Consider the following 20,835-nt stretch of genomic DNA (forward strand, 5'->3'; position numbering starts at 1 on the left):
AACAAAACATATTAAATGATACGAAGTAGTGCTGTTGGTTATTAGTCTTATTTTTTTAGGTTTAATTGCACAGAATTCATGATAAATTAATTTATTTTATAAAATGTCATAAAGCTGGGGCCCCCCTGGCACCATCTCGCGGCCCCCCTGGGGGCCCCGACCCCCAGTTTGAGAACCACTGTCCTAATGGATGTAAGCAAAGACGTGTTAAAACAAGTTCAAAGTCCCTTCAAGATAAAGGGCTCTATCTTAGCAAAGCAGCGCAATGCGCGACGCAAGTGTCTTTTGCTAGTTTCCACCCTAATTTTCACGTTTAGCGCCGCGTTGTTTAAATAGCAAATGCATTTGCGCCCCCTTTGCGCTCATGGCCGTTCTGGTCTGAAAAACGAGGTGTGTTCAGGCGCATTGTTGGCGCGTTGCTATTTTGAGGCAACTAAAATAGACTACGCCATTGACCAACAAAAACCTGGTCTAAAGTCTAAAGTCAATGGCGCAATATGTTTTATGTTATTTAAAGAGCGCATTAGTAATATGCGCCTATAAACGGGAGGAAAACGCGGGTTTGCTTATCACAAAGTACATGAATGCGCAGCAGCACAAAATGCTTTTAAATATGAAAGATTAAAGGATTGAATGTAAAAGATTATTATTGAGTCTCTTGACATAAATGAGGACTAATTATGAGACGTTAAAAGGCACAAAGAGCTGCTTCACCTGTAGCCTGGTAAGAAAATAAATGCTTTGCTTTAAACAAATGCATCTGTTTTTAAATGTTTTTAAATGCTACCTCACGGATTTATTGTATATGATGACTGTACCTGTGGATTTGGTCAGATGAGAAACATTTTTTAGCAAAAACTCTTTGCTAAAAAAACGCTGTCCAAAGTGCTGAAACGTGCGGAGAGCCGTTTGTAAATTCTTTATCTCCTGTTTGTTACAAATAAAGTATTGTTAGAGTACAAACCTTATCTTACATACTTGTAAATTATTTTTTGATGATATTGGATAGCCATACATTTAAAGCAATTAAAAGCCTGCTTTTTTTACTTCCATGACTAAAAGAAAACGGGTTTTAAAGGTTTAATAAAAAAATTAACAATTTCAATACAAGTGAAAAACAACACAATTATTTAACATTAATCTTAAATTGGGGATCTTCTACCTCCGCTTAGTTTTTCAGTTTACAAAGTCCGTCATCTAAAATGGATTAGACATAGCGCCAGCGCAACTTGCTTTTAAAGGGGATGAGAGCTGAGTCTCTCATTGGTTTACTGCACGTTACGCCCAAAATACTCCATTACAATAGGACCTACCCTTTTCGACCATGCGCTCGGCGCAAAAAACATTTTTCCCGTCGTTAAATTAGCAAAAGTGGATTCGGACACGCCCATTTAGACGTTGCGCTGTGCGCTTTAGACAATGCGCTTAGATCGTTAAAATAGGGCCCAAACATTCAATTTATTAATTTCTAAATAACTTATATATGTTAATAATTATGCATATTTATACTGTATACATTCATAGGTATTACACTGCATGTGGTAAGATTACTCGTAGTGCCCGAAATGTTTTACTCCAAAACATTGAAGTAAGGGTACATTCCAAGATGGCGGCACCCTGTGACATGCAGTTTGTAGCATGCAGTTACTTAAGAGAGTTATTGTTTTGAAACAATGATTAAACAATACTAAAGTGATATTGTTATTGAAATAAAAACCCAAACAAAATGGCACCAAAGAAAATCAGCAATGCAGTTGAGGAAGAGTTGGAGGAGATTTGAAAATCTTTAAACTTCATGTCAGATGAGTTGAGCAAAGTTGCTAAACAACAAGTTATGCTACTTGACCTGATGGAAGAAGTTAAACAACTGAAGAATCTTGTAAAAGAGAAGGATAAGAAAATTGAAGGATTGGAGAGAAGGATTGATGATCTGGAACAATACTCAAGAATGGAGGATTTAATTATAAATGGATTGGAAACAACACACCGAACGTATGCCAGTACTGTGGCCAAAGATAAAGTCGGTGAAGACGCCCTACCAGAGGAACTTCAAACACTGGAAATGCAAGTAATAAAGTTCTTTGAAAGTAAGAATATGAACATTCAGAGTGATAATGTTGTGGCCTGTCATACCCTTCCCCGAAGGAACAGCGGAGCAAAGCCTGTCATAGTTGTTCGGTTTGTGAATGAGGCAAGCTAAAAAATCGAACGCCAAAAAATTGCTAGATGCGCACGCATACTGAGGAAACAGAACAAGATACAGGCTACATGGACAAGGAATTGTAAAGTGATGATACGGTTAAATGGAATGCCAGAAGAAGCCAAAGTGCTCACAATAAGAGAACTCAAAGAATTGGACCAGTACGCATGACGGAAGTCTACTGTATGTGGAGAAATATCCGTGATAAACGACAATGATTTTGTTACAAGTGAGGACTTCAAATAATGGACAATGGAGAGAATTTTTTGTTCCCATACACAGATATTGACGATGGGGAGTTTGTTACTATACATAAGGACTGTGTGTCAGACTACTCACAAAATCATTACTGTAAGTACGAAAATTTGAATTTAAAGACTTTCAATCATACAGACTATAAAATGTATGATATTGAAAATGATATTGACCCGGAAAATATTTTTTTTCAATACAGTAAATATTAATTGTTGTGAGTATTACACAGAAGATCAATTTAACAAAAATGTGGATATGGAAGGGGCATTATTAATACTACATTTCAATAGTAGAAGTCTTTATAGAAACTTTGTTCAAATTAAGGATTACGTGTGTCAGTTTAACAAATTAAATGTGATAGCTGTGTCAGAGACTTGGCTTGATAATGAGAAAGTAGAAGATGTAGTATTGGAAGGATACAAATTGTTTACAATTAACAGAGTGAACAAAAAAGGAGGCGGCGTTGCTTTGTATGTTGACACAGCGTTAAGATGCAATTTGATTAAAAGTATGTCATTGACTATAGAAAATATCCTGGAATGCTTAACCATAGAAATTGAAATTGAAAGATCTAAAAACATAATTATTAGTTGTGTGTATAGAACACCAGGAACATGTATCGATACATTTATAAATAAAATAGTTGATATTTTTGAGAAAAAGAATGAGAACAAGATACAAATTATATGTGGAGACTTTAACATTGATTTGTTGAATCCAAAAGGACACAAGAGGACAACAGATTTTATTAATACAATGTATAGTACAGGTCTTTTTCCTGTGATTACAAAACCAAGTAGAATAACAACAGATACTGCTACATTGATAATATATATACAAATGAAATTGAAGCGAAAATAGTAGGTGGATTATTTATAAATGATAGGACAGATCATCTTCCGGTTTTTGCGATCTTTCAAAAAATTATTTACAAAAACAAATGAAAATGGGACTAATAACTATATGATGATCAGACATAGAACACCAGAAGCCATTGCTGCCCTTGGGGAAGACTTACAGAAACAAAACTGGAGTGAGGTTTATGAGAATAAAGATCCTAATAGAGCCTATAATGCTTTTATGAGCATACTAACTGGGCAATATGAAAAACATTGTTTGTCTAAGAGAATTGTAAAGAAGTGCAAAAATGATGATAAACCTTGGATTACTAAGGGAATAGAGAAGGCATGTAAAAGAAAAAATCCTTTATATAGGAAATTCATAATAACGAGAACCAAACAAGCTGAAGATAAATATAAGACATATAAAAATAAATTAATAAGCATTATAAGATTTAGTAAAAAGATTATTATCAACAAATATTGGAAAGGTATAAGAGTAATACTCAAGCAACATGGAAAGTACTCAACAGTATAATTAAAAAGAAAACTGTAAAGGTGGATTATCCAAATTATTTTGTAAATGAGGATTCAATAATTACAAATGAAGTGAAGGATATTGTCAATCAATTTAATGAGTATTATGTAAATATTGTATATACCCTGGAGACAGGGTAGATGAAGTAAATATTTCTAGTAATAAATGTTCAATATTTATTAGGGGATTGAAATAATAGACATTGGCAATAACTATAAAAACCAAAAATCTACTGATTGTAATGATATTGACATGTCATTATTAAAACCATTTACATATATTTGCAATCAGTCATTTTTAACAGGGATATTTCTAAGTAACATGAAAATAGCCAAGGTAATCCCTATTTTTTTTAATGGTGATAGACATCTTTTTTTCCAATTATAGACCCATTTCTCTGCTCTCCCAATTTTCAAAAATCTTAGAGAAATTATTTGTGTGCAGCCTTGATCATTTTATAGACAAACATAAACTATTGAGTGAACATCAGTATGGCTTTAGGGCAAATACAAGTTCAGATTTAGTCAATGTGTCTTTACAAATTCCATTCTGATTTGATATAATTTAGCTAGACCTACCTTGAGCTTATCAGAGATATTATCTCCATATGTCTACTACTGTAGGCAAATAATAAGTGTGCCCTCCCATGCATTTCATATGCCCCCCTTAAGACTGAGGTCTGGCGACGGGTCTGATGTCTAGACACATATGAGTAAGCCTAGATTCTCTGTTTTTCAGGTGTCTGGAATATCTTTAGCTTCTATTCTGGTTGATGACTTGTGTTTAAAGGATTGTTCAAGTTTTATATTAAGGTATACATATACATATACATACATATACATACATATACATATATATACATATACATACATATACATATATATACATGTATGTATATATGTAGAGTTGAGTTGCTAAATCTCTACAATCAGTGGAAGAAAGGACAATTGAAAAACATGCTTCCTATCATGGACTTCATCATGAGAGCAATACTTAAAGAAAAGGTACGATACCGACATCCTTTTTTTCACAGACTCTTGTTTGTGTATGTACAGGATTGTTCAAAATAATAGCAGTACAATATGTGACTAACCAGAACAATCAAGGCCTCCAGTATATTTTTTATTGCTACGTGGCAAACAAGCTACCAGTAGGCTCAGTAGACTCTCAGAAAACAAATGAGACCCAGCATTCATGATATGCACGCTCTTAAGGCTGTGCAATTGGGCAATTAGTTGAATTAGTTGAAAGGGGTGTGTTCAAAAAAATAGCAGTGTGGCATTCAATCACTGAGGTCATCAATTTTGTGAAGAAACAGGTGTGAATCAGGTGGCCCCTATTTAAGGATGAAGCCAACACTTGTTGAACATGCATTTGAAAGCTGAGGAAAATGGGTCGTTCAAGACATTGTTCAGAAGAACAGCGTACTTTGATTAAAAAGTTGATTGGAGAGGAGAAAACCTATAAAGAGCTGCAAAAAATGATAGGCTGTTCAGCTAAAATGATTCTCCAAAAAAGCATGTGCAGAAGAGGTTACAATTTGCCAAAGAACACATCAACTGGCCTAAAGAGAAATGGAGGAACATTTTGTGGACTGATGAGAGTAAATTGTTCTTTTTTGGTCCAAGGGCCACAGGCAGTTTGTGAGACGACCCCCAAACTCTGAATTCAAGCCACAGTACACAGTGAAGACAGTGAAGCATGGAGGTGCAAGCATCATGATATGGGCATGTTTCTCCTACTATGGTGTTGGGCCTATTTATCGCATACCAGGGATCATGGATCAGTTTGCATATGTTAAAATACTTGAAGAGGTCATGTTGCCCTATGCTGAAGAGGACATGCCCTTGAAATGGTTGTTTCAACAAGACAATGACCCAAAACACACTAGTAAACGGGCAAAGTCTTGATTCCAAACCAACAAAATTAATGTTTTGGAGTGGCCAGCCCAATCTCCAGACCTTAATCCAATTGAGAACTTGTGGGGTGATATCAAAAATGCTGTTTCTGAAGCAAAACCAAGAAATGTGAATGAATTGTGGAATGTTTTTAAAGAATCATGGAGTGGAATAACAGCTGAGAGGTGCCACAAGTTGGTTGACTCTATGCCACACAGATGTCAAGCAGTTTTAAAAAACTGTGGTCATACAACTAAATATTAGTTTAGTGATTCACAGGATTGCTAAACCCCCCCCCAAAAAATGTTTGTACAAAATAGTTTTGAGTTTGTACAGTCAAAGTTTGACACTGCTATTTTTTTGAACACACCCCTTTCAACTAATTGCCCAATTGTACAGCCTTAAGAGCGTGCATATCATGAATGCTGGGTCTTGTTTGTTTTCTGAGAATCTACTGAACCTACTGGTAACTTGTTTGCCACGTAGCAATAAAAAATATACTAAAAACCTTGATTATTCTGGTTAGTCACATTGTACTGCTATTATTTTGAACAATACTATTACACTACCATTAAAATTACTGTCAAATAGGGGCAATGTCTTGGATAGGGTTTAGATTAATTTAGGACTTTTTACAAACACACCTTATAAAAAACAATACTGGTATGCATCTTGAGACAAAACTAATATATAAGATTTGTCAATGCAAGATGTTTTTTTAATGAAGGCAGCTCAAACATGCATTTTAGTCTGATACTAGGATAAGTCCTGTCGGAGAGAAACCTCTTATTGTTGAGTGAAGCACACTGAAGTGATTCAATTAAAATCTCTTATCTCTGTAATTTTTAGGGTTCAATATTGAAACAGAAGCTTCAACACAGATCATCACACACTCTAAAAAAAATCCGTAAAAAAACGGACAAAGTACTGTGTAAATATGAAGGAATTTTCCGTATTTATGTTTTACAGGCATTTATCCGTTTTTTTAATAACATGTTGCATTATGGGTACAATAACTCCTGCTGCAATCTTTCACTTTTGCCTCTCTATCACCATCTCTGTTTGAAACCTAAAATTACAACTTGCTTGCAGAGTTATTTTCTAACATGGATGATGTTTAACTTCTAAACAAATGCTGTCAGAACAAGATACAAGTGTTAAACAGCATCGACACATTTGATTTAGTAGACAAATCTTCTTTCTGATGTGACGTGTAACTCAAATGGATATTTACCACAACATTTATCACATTAAATCTACAGTTTATGTTTGTTTTAGATTCATTTGAAGTCACCACTATGTTGATTAGTGTTTCCTTTAGTGGCTTTTGTCCCTTGACCTTCCAGAACTGACTCTGTTCTATTAGCATTGCAACAGTGTTTTTGCTTGTAGCAATTACAACTTGTTTGTTGCTTGAGGAAGGAGAATTGTCTATGATATCAAATAAGCTTAGTTGTTTTTATGTTTTGCTGCCTAACATTTAAATATGAAATGATAAAATAAGAATAATGAACTGAAATGTATAAGAGTGACACTCTATGCTGATCTAAAAACACACTTTAATAAGATTGCTGCAAATGTGTCAAATGTGGTTTTTGCTTCAGAGATATCAATACTTTGGATACAAATCTCAACAATGGTGAGAGTAAATGTTAAGAAAGAGTTTTCTGCAATCCTGGTACCCAGCATAGCATGCATTGCGGCATGAAGCTTTGTTGTTGGTTGTCACCATTGTTGCGTTTCATAGGCAGATTGAAGTGTCCCTAAAGGTTACGGAAAATGTTCTGTAAATTTACGGACAGTGGTCTATAAATCTACAGAATGTTCCGTTTTTGAATAAACAGAAATTCTGTAAACATAACGGAAAAGGTATACCGGTAATTTTCTGCCAGGACATTATCCGTTTTTTTACGGATTATTTTTTTAGAGTGCAGAAGTGGAAACAGGTTGGACACTGTTTTTACTTGTCTACTATAGTTGGCTCATACAGAAGGTGAAGCAATTTTGGTAACACTTTATAATAAGGCTGCATTTGTTAATGTTAATTAATTTAGTTAACATGAACTAAAAATGAACAATACTTCTACAGCATTTATTAATCTCAGTACATACTTATTTCAACAGTCACTAATAATTTTCAAGCATGCATTATCTGTTTGCAAAGATTTTATCTTTGTGAACAAAAAACAGACTTGCAAAAATGAAATCAAACCTTATTATGAAATGTGTATAATGTTGTGCTGTAAATGAGATCCAATATTCATCAAGTAGTGTCTAGCTGTTCCAAGTGACAGATTATTTAAACATAATTTTGTACAGTTAACCTGAAAACCCTTGTGGGTGTGTGATCATGCTTTGTTTGTGCTTGTTGAGCTTTCAGTTTCTCAATTGCATAATCTGTAAACATTATAGCCTTATGTTTTTGTGATCATGCTTTGTTTGTTTGTGTGTGGTGCAGTTGTAGTAAAGGTCAGATTGGTCAAGTGTGCTGTCTGTCTATAGTCTATGTAAAAGTCAAAAGTTGTTCAGACAGTGAATACATGTTTTGTTAAAAAATCTCACAGAAAAGCTTTCAGTTTCCCAATGACATAATATGTGAACATTACAGTCTTATGTCAGTGAAGAGGTGTTTTTGTTAACATCATATTAGTATTTTTTATTTTCCCATATCTTGTTTACAACTCATTGTGCTACTTTTACTTTCAGTTTTCACTTTCTGTCTTATGTGTGTTTTGAGAACGGGACTTTTTAAATAAACCCCAGGCTTTTATAAAGTAACAACTTTAGGCTTTATTTGAATGTCCCATACTTGTTACTAACAAGCTTAACAAATTGTATTAATAAGCTTAGCGCAGTACAAAAAAAACTTGGTCTTTATACATTTGACCACTAGAGGGCATAGTTTAATTTCATTTTTAGTACGATGATAATGCACTTACTATTAACAATAATTTTCTGCAAATAGTTAGGTCTGTTAATGTTAAAGATAATGTGAAAATGTTTCATGCTCGTCAGTTATAATTATAAAAGTGAACTGAAGAACAGACAAAGAGAGAAACATTTATTTGAGGTCATCTATATCCAGTAAACAATGATTGTATGGTAAAGAGGTAGAGTAGTATTAACCCCATTAATATTAATTCTTTAAGGTTTTCTATATTTAATGGGTCAAATCATCATAAAGTTTCTTTTAAAAAAAATCTAACATTTTGGATTTAAATGTATATTTGGTGTATCAAGAAGACCTTAACCTGTTAGAAATGCATGTTGGTCAAACATTTTATAAATTAACTAAATGCAGACAGACAAGCAAACCACAAAAAATGTCAACCCAGTCATGGACAAATTCAAAGTATCACATTTTCTTTGAATAGTGATCAAAATGTAGATTTGCAGAAAGGTAATGGCTCCCTCTTTCATGGGAAAAGTATTTTGATAAGAATTAAATTACTGCAAAAACATTAACTGCCCAATACAACATGTAATAGTTTTAAATAAAATCAACAAATATGTTTAGAAAAAATGTAAACAATACTAACTGGCACTCATTTATTTATTAAGAAATCAAGAAATCACACACAAAGGGTTTAAGTTTTCTGAGGAGGACACCAAAGGTAGGCTACTTTATAGTGATTTTGATCCTAATAATTAATTAAATACTGAACCTGCACTGTAAAAAAATTCCGTAGAAATTGCAGCTGGGTTGACGGTAACTTGCCGTGGATTTGAATGTATGTTATTTGCTGGCAACATTTTGTTCAAAGTTAAATGAACATTAAACATTTACAAGTCTTTGTCTTTACAGAGTAAAACTAAAAAAACTGCATCAAGCAAAACATTCTGGGAAACAAAATCTGAAGCAAAAAACAGGAAAAGGTTGATGATGATTTCTGGTTCCCAGAATGCTTTGCATGAGGCTGTTATTGTATAGTTTTATTCTGTAAAGATAAAGACTTGTTGATATTTCAAATTTACTTTGAACAAACTCTTGCCAGTGAATAACATGAATTTGAATCTGCGGTAAATTACCGGCAACCCAGCTGCAATAACATTGACATTTCTACTGAATTTTTTTACAGTGTACCTGTTAGTCATCCTTTGGGCTTCCATCAACCAAGAACTATATAAAAATGAATGTTTCATTGGTATTTGTGACTTACAAGATTTATAACCATGACAAATTTGTTATTATGGCCCAAGATTAAAACAACACATCTGCATATAACAATAAATAGCAAATGTATAAATAAACATAATCATTTAAAACATTCAAAGCACAAACTTAAAATGTGAGATTGTTTGTTCCCTTTTGAGGGAACTCGCGCTGTGTCGCCACAGTGACGCTTTGGGAATCCCTCCAGGTGTGAGGTCTGGATGTGTATATCAAATTCAACCAATGGTGCGGCGTGACATCACCAGAGGGGTGATGTGGGAACCAGGAAGTAAACAAGATGACCTAACAAAAGCCCTCGCTATCTGAAATATTGCCAAAGACGGCTTAACAGGTACGCAGGAAGTATGGAAAGGGAGACGCAGCGTCTCGTTCCCTTCTCAGGGAAGACGTTTTCTGTGACAGCCCTGTATAATATCTCTGTTAAATCAAACTAAACAGGGAGGATATTTTTGTTTTAATACATTTATTTAAAATTTGTATGAATCATATATTTAAGGCCATTGTCCTAAAAAAGAGCTATCATTAAGAAACCAGCTGATGTTTATAGTTTCACCATGTTTAAATGAAACATTTATTATTTTATTTCATCTTATTTTTACTTTTTGTGTAAAATATCTGTTTCTTATTATAATGTATTTGGGAATTGTGAAATCAAAGAGTGTCTTCTGTATGTTCTTTGGTTAAGTTTTTTATTTTATTTATTGGTCATTTATATTGTAAGATCATCTGATCTGGCTCTAATGCTCCCTTTGCTAAGGCGACTTAAAGATCTAGTTTCTTCAAGCCTCTCTGCTGTTTCTAGTTCAAGAGCTACAAAAGAAACATCCATCATCTCATCAAAGGCCTCCAAAGCTTTTGATTCCTGTAAACTCTCGTTTCCAAAGCCTCCACTTCCAACTAAATCTTCTTTACATGATCCATCACAAGCCCCAGAGCCCTTGACCTCCTCTGGATCCCCCATGTCCAATAACACACCCTCTTTTCCCAGTGGTTCCACCTGTTCTGAGTTTACATCCTTTGTACCCGTATTGACTGCAGTCTCAACAGCTCTATCCTCATCTGTATTCACCAATATTTTTAAAGCTTCATCTTTACCAGTACCCACTACATCATCTACAGCCCCACCCACTTCTGTGTCAACTCCATCCCCTTCTTTATCTTCTACATCGCAATGTGATTCATCCATATTTCCACTTAATTCCATGTCACATACATTTTCCAATTCTTTTGACACTACAGCCTCCTCTAAAGCCTGTTGATCTTCTGCACTCTCAGATATGTTGGACGCCTCCAGATCCACACTAACATTTCCATTTTCTAAAGATTTCATCTCCTGTAAAGTATACTTGTTTATAAAAGGATCAATCTCACAAAGCTCTACGTCTTTATCACCCATCTCAAGTTCTGGCTCTTTCACCACGTCAGGTAAACCCCTCTACTTAAACGTGTCCTCTTCAACTTCCTCAGTTGTTTCTAAAGTTTGCTCCTCTTTGGCTTCTGAAAAGTTTGTCGGCTCACCCTCAACTAAGCTCTCCTTCACTGATTTCTCCTCAAGTGATATCAAATATGTTTCCTCCACACTTTCCCTCTCTGATCGTTCCTCGAATACTTCATGTAACGCAGTCAAAGCCTTTAAGCTGTCTACCTCATCTCCCTGACGACAAGGCTCCTCAGGTTTCTCACATGGTAGCTCTGGGACCACCTCTGTCAGCTGAATGAGAGATTGCTGAGTCTCATCACAAATCACTGGCTTCTCTACAGGGGGCGCTGTTGGCACAACTGCCTCCTGACTGCTTTTTTGTTCTTTATCCGTTTGAGGTAAGAAGAGTTGACCCTCTTCCATACCAACCTCAGCTAGTGGATATATGTGTGCAACCTCATCCCTTATCTCTTCTTCAAGACGTCTATACCCTTTGGCTTTTTTGACCGGGGGAGTTAGGAGAAATGGTGGACTTCTCTCAGGTCGCTCAAGATGCTCCAGCTGCATTGAAGATGATGACCGACGGAATGAAAAGCGGATCTTCTTCAAGCCAAGGTGACTGATCTCCACAAAGTTAAGGAACAGTGAGACGCAAGCTACAGCGAGCATGAAGATGATAAAGATGGTCTTTTCGGTTGGCCGGGAGACGTAACAGTCCACCGTGTTGGGACACGGCCAGCGACTGCACTTGTACAGGGGCAGGATACGAAACCCATACAGAAAGTACTGTCCGACCACGAAGCCAACCTCGAACAGAGCTTTAAAGATAATATGACAAATGTATGTGAAAAGCAGGGTGCCCTCAAGTCTGAACTTCTTGCTACTCTTCATATTGGTCTCCTTGGCAGTGCGAACGCTTCCTTGATCGTTTGGTAGAGGGAGACGCTCCTCACCCAGTTCCTGTTGGTGGGAAATCTCAGCTTCTTCACGTTCCTTGCGTTTCTCCTCCATGTGAATGTAATGGACAGCGTGGCCAACGTATACAAGCGAAGGGGTGGATACAAAAATGATCTGTAATACCCAGAGACGAATGTGAGAGTTTGGAAAGGCCTCATCGTAACACACATTCTCACACCCGGGCTGCTGTGTGTTACACACATAATCCGATTGCTCATCTCCCCAGACAAACTCGGCGGCTGTGCCCAAAATCAGAATGCGGAAAATGAAAAGCACCGTGAGCCACACACGGCCAATCACAGTGGAGTGTTCATTTACTTCCTCTAAAATATTACCCAAGAAACTCCAGTCTCCCATGGTTGTGTATTAGCTGTACAAAAAAAGAGAAAGAATAATAAAAAATTAACAGGAGTATTGTATGTAATTCAGTATTACACAAAAACTGATGTATCATGTGTGACCCAGTCTGCTATATTAAAATATATCCTTGATATCTTTAATAGGCTGATAATCAGGAATGAAAATCCTACACTGCAAAAATTGATTTTCAAGAAAAAAAATTCTTAGTATTTTTGTCTTGTTTTCAGTAAAAATATCTAAAAACTCTTACATTAAAATGCTTTTTCTTGATGAGCAAAACCACCCAAGAAAATAAGTGTAGTTTTTAGACCAAAAATATCAAATTTAAGTGATTTTGTGCATAAAACAAGAAAAAAAAATCTGCAAATGGGGTAAACGACTTTTTCTTGAATTTTTCTTGAATTTAGTGTTTAAGAAAAATGTTCAAGATTTTTTAGCTTTAAAAAAAATTTCGCTTAGCAAAAAATCTGCCAATAGGGCAAGTAAAAAATCTAAATTTTTTTCTTAAACACTAAATTCAAGAAAAATTCAAGAAAAAGTTGCTTACCCCATTTGCAGATTTTTTTGCTTGTTTTATGCGCAAAATCACTTAAATTTGATATTTTTGGTCTAAAAACTAGACTTATTTTCTTGGGTTGTTTTGCTCATCAAGAAAAAGCATCTTAATTTAAGAATTTTCGGATATTTTTACTGAAAACAAAACAAAAATACTATGAAATTTTTCTTGAAAATAATTTTTTGCAGTGTAATATCATAGCATGCACCTAGTTGCTAATACTCAATACTGCCAAAACACATCATCAAAGTGGCTCAATATAAGCCATTTTACACATAAAAGAACAACTTTAAAAAAATAAAACTTCTCAGAGCCTACTAAAATAAATTTAATAGGGAAGAGCCAATGTGAACTGAGCCTAAACAGTCACCTTTGCACAATGTCGGGTCCAGTGCAGCCCGGCTCAGTCGCAGCAGTCCGTCGCTCCTGGTGCCCTTCGGGGCAAATTGAACTTCTCTCCCCGAGTCACCCAGACTCAGTCATCATCCTTGACGCACCACTGAGCAGATGTGAGCGGATGGGCTATGATGGCTGCTTTTCATGCCTGCCGTAGAGTATAAGCTGCTAACTAGATGCCCTTTATGCACCAGACCACGAGTGTTGATGCAGAAGACAATAGGATCAACAGACCCGCCGGAGAGCCAGAGAGGCCACAGGACACGAACCCAGAGAACATATTAAAAACTGGGACATGAGGTCCAGAGCAATGACCTACCCTATCATGACACTTTTTAAAACTAAAGGAAGGCTATGGAATTAATGTTAGGATTTAAGTTCATGCTTATAGTTTCATTATATAGTTTTCAGTTGTTGAAATAAATGTTGTCAAGGCAAGAGGAATAGAGTGAAATATGAAAGTGATGTTAATGTTTTTATTTCATATATACAGTACTGTGCATAAGCCTTAGGCCACCATGCTACCATTAACTTACACCAACTTAAATGAAATTAAATCCTAATTTCACACCAAATACTGACTGATGCCTGAAGACATTTAGTACTGAAAAGTGTTCATAATTCCTATATTTTCTGCTTGTATTTTAATAAAAAGAGTGAAAAATAAATATGGATGGACATTAAAACTGCACTAAAACAACAAAGCTGGTGGTGGTGGCCGAAGACTTTTGCACAGTACTGTATATATTATTAAAAAGCAGTGTGAAAAGGGGGAGATTCAAGGTATTCTGCATCTGATAAACATACAGTCACTTCATTGTCTTTTTAGCTGTATAAGTAAGATACAGAAAAAATGTGGTCTTTAAACCAAAACAATTTGTTATGTGTGTGACAACAGTAGTATATCAAAATGTGAACAGCTTTAGGAAATGGTGATAATAAAATATGTGGACACACACACATGCAGGAAAACTTGGGTGTTGGAGGTAAATGTAATGGTTTTGTGATAAAGTGGTTACAGTGTAGTGCAATGGCATATTTATGATGTCGGGCAGGAAGCTCAAACACGCATACACACATGAATAAACTCCAACAATGCCCTGTTAAAAACCTTCCTGTACTGCCGAATCATTGGCCAGATGCTTTCTGTCAATGTTGGTTCACACCTAAAATTCTTTTTACCCAATGCAAATTGCAATATTTAAAGGTCATGGGATTTAAGTGTTATGTGAAGTAAAATCATGTGACGTAATTAAGATTAGTTGTTTTTGAGTTAACATGTTTATATCTTACATGCAGCACTTTTATGCTTGTAAAGGCAGTACTGACCAAAGAGCGCATGCAGAAGTTGGCAAGGCCCTATCAGACCTGGAAGATGTTTATTTAAAGTTCAGGATTGTTTGGCACTTATCTAAACTGTTGAATTATTGTTGTCAGGGAAAACTGTTTGTGCGGCGTTTTTTTTTGGGAAGGAAAAACATGACTGACAGTAAATGGGCAATGTTTTATGCAACATAGACATAGTGTTTATTACAAATAACACAAATCATTTTCCTATTCTGCACAATATCTCTCGTATACACATTTGTCTGGCTGCTGTGTACATTAGGACCAAATATCAAGATAGAGGAAAGACACAATTAAGTGCGAGCAGATTAATAAAAGACTCGAGTTGTCTTTTTAGATATTTGTGCTGTGTTGTACTGTATGTGTGCTACAGTCAGCGACAGATGTGTATACATTTGGTACCAATACCTTTGAGGTACCAGTGTAAACTTTTAGGTGCAAAAGTGTAACACTTCAGGGACAGGTAGGAACCATTTTTGACAATTTTATTTGACAGTGTAAAGTAAAAATCCTAATATAGGGGTTTGTGTGTTGATACAGTGGTCATTATCAGAATAAGCCACACAGGGTTGCTGTTGAATAGTGACAGGATGGCACAGAAAGACATGATGTCATACTACAGAATTGAGTCTATGGAGCATGTGAAGTCAGGTGTAAGCTCACAATGTGCCAATGCAGCAGACACTCGTGTAGCTATGACACACTATATTCAAATCTTAATTTGCTCTATATTTCCTGCACACTTTGAAAACCAGATTAGTTGTCAAAACTGATTAACTTTATGTTAGTAATAGTATAATGAACCGTTTTCATGAAAACATCCACTAAATTAAAAGGCTGTAAAAATGTATCAAATGAATATTATTTTCAATTTCTTTCATAAATCTGTTAATCAACCCCAGTCCTGATCAAACTACTAAATGTTTACAAAAATTCCATGATTTTAACTGTTTAATTGTCAAGTTCATAAGTGATGTCACTGATTTGCAGAAAAACACAAAATGAATAATATATAAATATAGAAAATGATTGTGGACTGTATATTTTTACCTTAATCGCAAGCATGTCAAAGATTAGTAAAAACATTGTCGCTGATACATTTTTAGTTTTAGTTTTTTTCTCCATCATTTACTGACATAAATTTAAGTTGAAATTGTTTAACTTCATTTTTAAGTTAAAGTAACATAAAATATGTGTTGATTTGACAAAACTGCTAATTTTTCGCAGTGAGGGCCCAATGAGTATTTGTACACATTAAAAATTAAAGGTATATAATAAAAGGTATATATCTGTACCTACCTGTATATGGTACATATAGGACCCTTTAAAAGGGTACCGTCACAATGTCAGCTTTTGTACCCTTTATATGACAGTGTGACTGAGATTTATTGAGCTTTGCTTATACGAGTTAATACAGGTTGTAGTAGATATAGCAGAACATAACAGAAATTTTATTTTTGGGTAAATTGTCTCTTTAATGAACACTAACGCCCCATTTAGACAGCCAGCGACCAGCAGTAGCAGAGCGACGCAATCTCATTCATTTCAATGGAAACCTGGCAACTTCCGGCGACACTAGTGAAAGTGACCGTGGCGACCGTATGGGCGTGTCCCGCGACGCGAGAAAGTTTAAGAAAGGTTTAACTTTATGCAAATGTCGAGCGAATTTCGGGAGCGACTACCAATGAGAACGAAGCAGTGGAATTCACGTCATCCTTCTCTTGTCAGTTACTGGAGTGGATGGTACTCATTTGTTTATGACAAGCAGATTTAGAAACGCCTCATTGAAAGAGACAAGCGACACCCATCGATAACGTCGCTGGCTGTCTGAACGAAGGCGTTAAGCAGAAACATAACACTTTTAAAAAATCTGCAAAAGTTCTTTTTTTAGAGTATAAGTTTAAAAACAGAGTAGACCAGATTGCAGATTCAGAAGTGTACGAGAAATGTATGCTTAAAGGGATAGTTCACTTTAAAATGAAACTTCTGTCATCATTTACTCATCCTCATGTTGTTCTAAACCTGTATGAATTTCTTTTTTCTGATGAACACAAAAGAAGATAGTTTGAGAAATGATGCTAAACTGACAGCAGATAGTGACCATTGACTTCCATAATAGGAATAAAAAAATATGATGGAATTTAATGGGTACCGTCAACTATGTGCTTACCGTCATTTATCAAAATATTTTCTTCATCATTTATCACAATACTTCCAAAATATTTTTTTCCTGCTATGGAAGTCAATGGTCACTACCTGCTGTGTGTTTACCATCATTTCTCAAAATAAAATAAAATAAATTATGTAATTCAAACCCACATTTCCAAAACCTCATGCAAACAGTATACAGAAATACAGCCTTTTAATTAAAAAGAATTTCTCACTCATGTTTAATATGTTAATCCCATACAGCAGAGTCAATAGACTTCAGTGGGTCTTTATCCCTAAAAAGAGGATGATGAAGCTAAGGACAAGACAGATGAAAACACAATATAATACTGTGTAAAGATTTTAATAAGCACCCATACATGTGAAAAAGACTAAAGACACAAACACATTTAAAAGACTAAAGACACATTTGTCCTGTGTCTGTATATTAAGACAATGATGTATTTTGTAAACTGTTAATCTCTTAAGTTTACGAAACAAAAAACTTTCCTTCCTATGAACCCTTAACCCTGTTCACACCTCCATTGCGTCTCTTAATTTCTCTTTATTATTCCCAAACTGAGTCTCACTTCCTGTGGGAACTTTATATTCAGTCCTTTCCAAAGATTGTTGAATTATTTTACCAGATTATACAAAAGAATTTTGGTCACATCCCAACATATACACAATGTTCACATAAACAGAGCAGGTATCAGCCTATGTCCGCTTAAACTCTTGATCGGTTTGTGCATTTAAATGATTATGTCGCAGCTTTCAATGTTTATGGGTGTATAAAGCACCATACGGCAAAAAAATATTCTAAAATATAATTTTAAATATATTTCAAAATATACAACTGCAAAACTATACTTTTATTTTTGATACATTTTACACTTTATACATTGTATACAAACTTTTATACTTTGGCCAGAAAAAATATATTTTTGTCCCACGGGTTGTAAAATTGGAAATGTATTTGTTGCCCCTGGAATACATTTAGAAATATATGTTAATATATGAAGGTTAAAACTAAATATATTTTCAATAAAAAAAAATATTTAATTAAGCTTTACTGTATACAGAATGTATTTAGCATATATTTAAAACAAATATTTGGCCAGAGAAATGTACATTTTTGCCTTTTGTAACTGTGGCATAGGGTCATTGTGTCTGCCGACTGGCAGTGGTCATAAAAAACACCTCAATAGGCGTGAAGCCTGGCGCTGCCCGGCTGCAATTGTGTGTGAGAGGAACAAATGTTGGTTTTGGACGGTGGTGAAAGACGTGGCCCTCTCCGATCAGACCTGACACACCCTCACCTCTGTTGACCTGCAGATTGGTCAACATACTTTACTGACCCTACTGAAAATGGATGATATGACAACAATACCTGTCTTTTAAGGTTCAAGTTTTATCTATCCATCTATCTGTTTACTAAACAGTGGCTCTTAATTGGTGATGGCATTGACTGACATAAAAACATGTATCATTATTAATTCATTTCAATGTTTGATTTTTGTTTTGAGGGTGTATTGGTTTGCCACGTTATGCTATAAAAATAGATGAGAAACACTAATCTACAGGTAAAACCTGTACTGGGAACATAGACTCCACAAAACAACTGTGAGACAGGGAACTTGAGCGGCATACGTACCCAGCAGATACAAGCTTCCGTTTCCTCAAATTGAAATTCAAGACTTCTATTGAACACAGAGTGATTTCCCATGGAAGTTTAGTGGCACAAAGGGTTCAAAAGCAAGCTGACGATATGGGTGGGAACTGAATATTAAGAGTCAATGTTGAATCATAACAATATTACAACTTACATAGTCTGTATAACAGGTTACAAACTACAAGCATAAAGAAAATACATTAAAATAACTTCAAGTCAAAATAAAATTGATTGTTTTGGAATACTGTGGTATTTTTTTACAAATGACTTATCTGTGAGCTTCATTTTTTTTTATTAATGTGGCCTCATCATATTTAAACAAAAACGCAAATTTCCTCCACTCCTCGAAACGATCTCTCTTTAGTTCTGGTCACATGGTATGGCAGGTGGGCGGGGTCTGGTAAAATATTCAGCGATTAGCAATTAGCAACACGACCCAACTTCAAACAATTCACTAAATTCTCAATGAACGAAAAATAATATTTTTTCATTTCAGAAGCTGTTTCACTGAGATATACGTACCATGGGGAAATAAGAAAATTGCTACTTCCGTTTCATGGCGACTTTAATGACAAACAAGTTATCAACATCTTTATGTTTGTTCACACAGAGCCACACTTTTCAAGTAGATTTCAATTTGTACTTTTTTAATCAAAACTAAATCCATCCAACCATCTATTTCCATATGAAGAGTTTCGTTGCAAAACGAGATAAATCCGTTTTTTTACATTTTTGTCAAAACATGTTTATTATTATGTTATCATGTTATTATTTTGTTTTATGGTGCTACTTAGCTGTATTTTTTAAGTTATCAACGTTTAAATCAAAACAAACCAACTACAGTTGAATTGATATTAATTGGAATGCACAACTAAAAAAAACAGGAATTCTGAAAAATAAAAAAACAGAGTTATCTCGTTTTGCAACGAAACTCTTCATATATTCTTTAAAAATTATCTGAAATGACTATGTGGGCTTTTTAAATAAATTAAATGTTTTTGTATGTTGGTGTTTTTATAGTAACACCAAAGAACTGTACAAATGAAAAATATAAACATACCTCTCAAAGTTATTTTTACTAATAAAAAAATTAATTAAAGGTGATAACAAATATTACCTTCAGGTCAGTTTGTAATAATTACAGTTTTTTTCTGTTACTGTGGTGCATATCTCCAATCATTTTTTAATTTCCTCAAAACAATTTGTACAAACTGCACAACATCATGGAAGTCCTTTAAAAGCGTGTAACTTGTTAAAAATTCTTAGTTAATCTCTCAAAAGTAAATTTTTCAGTGGCATCAAAATTATAAGTCCTTGGGTCATTGTTCATGAACGTCAAAATGTTTAGTCATGTTGTCAATATAGCAAGTGTACACAATTATATGTGTCAGTATTTTCTGATGTAAACTGTGGATGCATTCACATTTTCACCTTTTTTTCTGTTACACATATTGTGATTTTTTGAAAAACATATTTTACAGTACAAATAAAAAATGTACAAAATTTCACTGTAAGAAATGTCAAATTTTCTGTAACTCAAAATGACAGCAATTTATCAGTTCAGTTCACATTTACAAAAAAGAATGTGAACAATTTTCCATGACATGCCATGTACAATGAACTAATTCCTAAATGTTTTGAGGTGTAAGACTATTTAACAGAAACCAGTATAATGTATTTTGATGAAAATGACATAAGCAATTGGAAATAGAAAACAGCAGACAATTGTACATAATAATCTGCATGATTGTACCAAGCATTTGCAGTTTGTCCAGTTGAGAACAATGAGAATTTTGACTTGTGGAGGTTGAACAAATTGTTTTGAAAAAACATATATTTCTGATTTGAGTAGTCTCCAAGATGTCTGAAAAAACTGTAACATAGCATCAACAAGTTATAAGTTAGCGCTAACAGAAAAAATACTTGTCTGAAACGGCAAGAGGAGAGAGGTCAACTGTAAACTGCTAAGAGCTCTTGTTCACATGTGTAAATGTCCTCTCACCCTCATATATTATGTACAACCTACTAGCAAACAAACAAACAAACATAGAAACTGGCAAAGCTTATTTGTAGAG

The 20,835-nt window shown here is 34.8% G+C and overlaps 1 protein-coding gene across 1 annotated transcript; it reads right to left on the reverse strand.

Annotated features, from left to right (window-relative positions):
* Positions 1-9,798: 9,798 nt before the first annotated feature.
* Positions 9,799-12,652, reverse strand: gja8a (gap junction protein alpha 8 paralog a). The gene is given in 1 exon segment (XM_055215268.2): positions 9,799-12,652. A coding segment is annotated over 1 exon segment (2,025 nt). The 5' UTR covers positions 12,639-12,652; the 3' UTR covers positions 9,799-10,613.
* Between the last annotated feature and the right edge of the window lie 8,183 nt (positions 12,653-20,835).

This window comes from Misgurnus anguillicaudatus, chromosome 17 (assembly GCF_027580225.2).
Source record: "Misgurnus anguillicaudatus chromosome 17, ASM2758022v2, whole genome shotgun sequence".
Classification (NCBI taxonomy): Eukaryota; Metazoa; Chordata; class Actinopteri; order Cypriniformes; family Cobitidae; genus Misgurnus; species Misgurnus anguillicaudatus.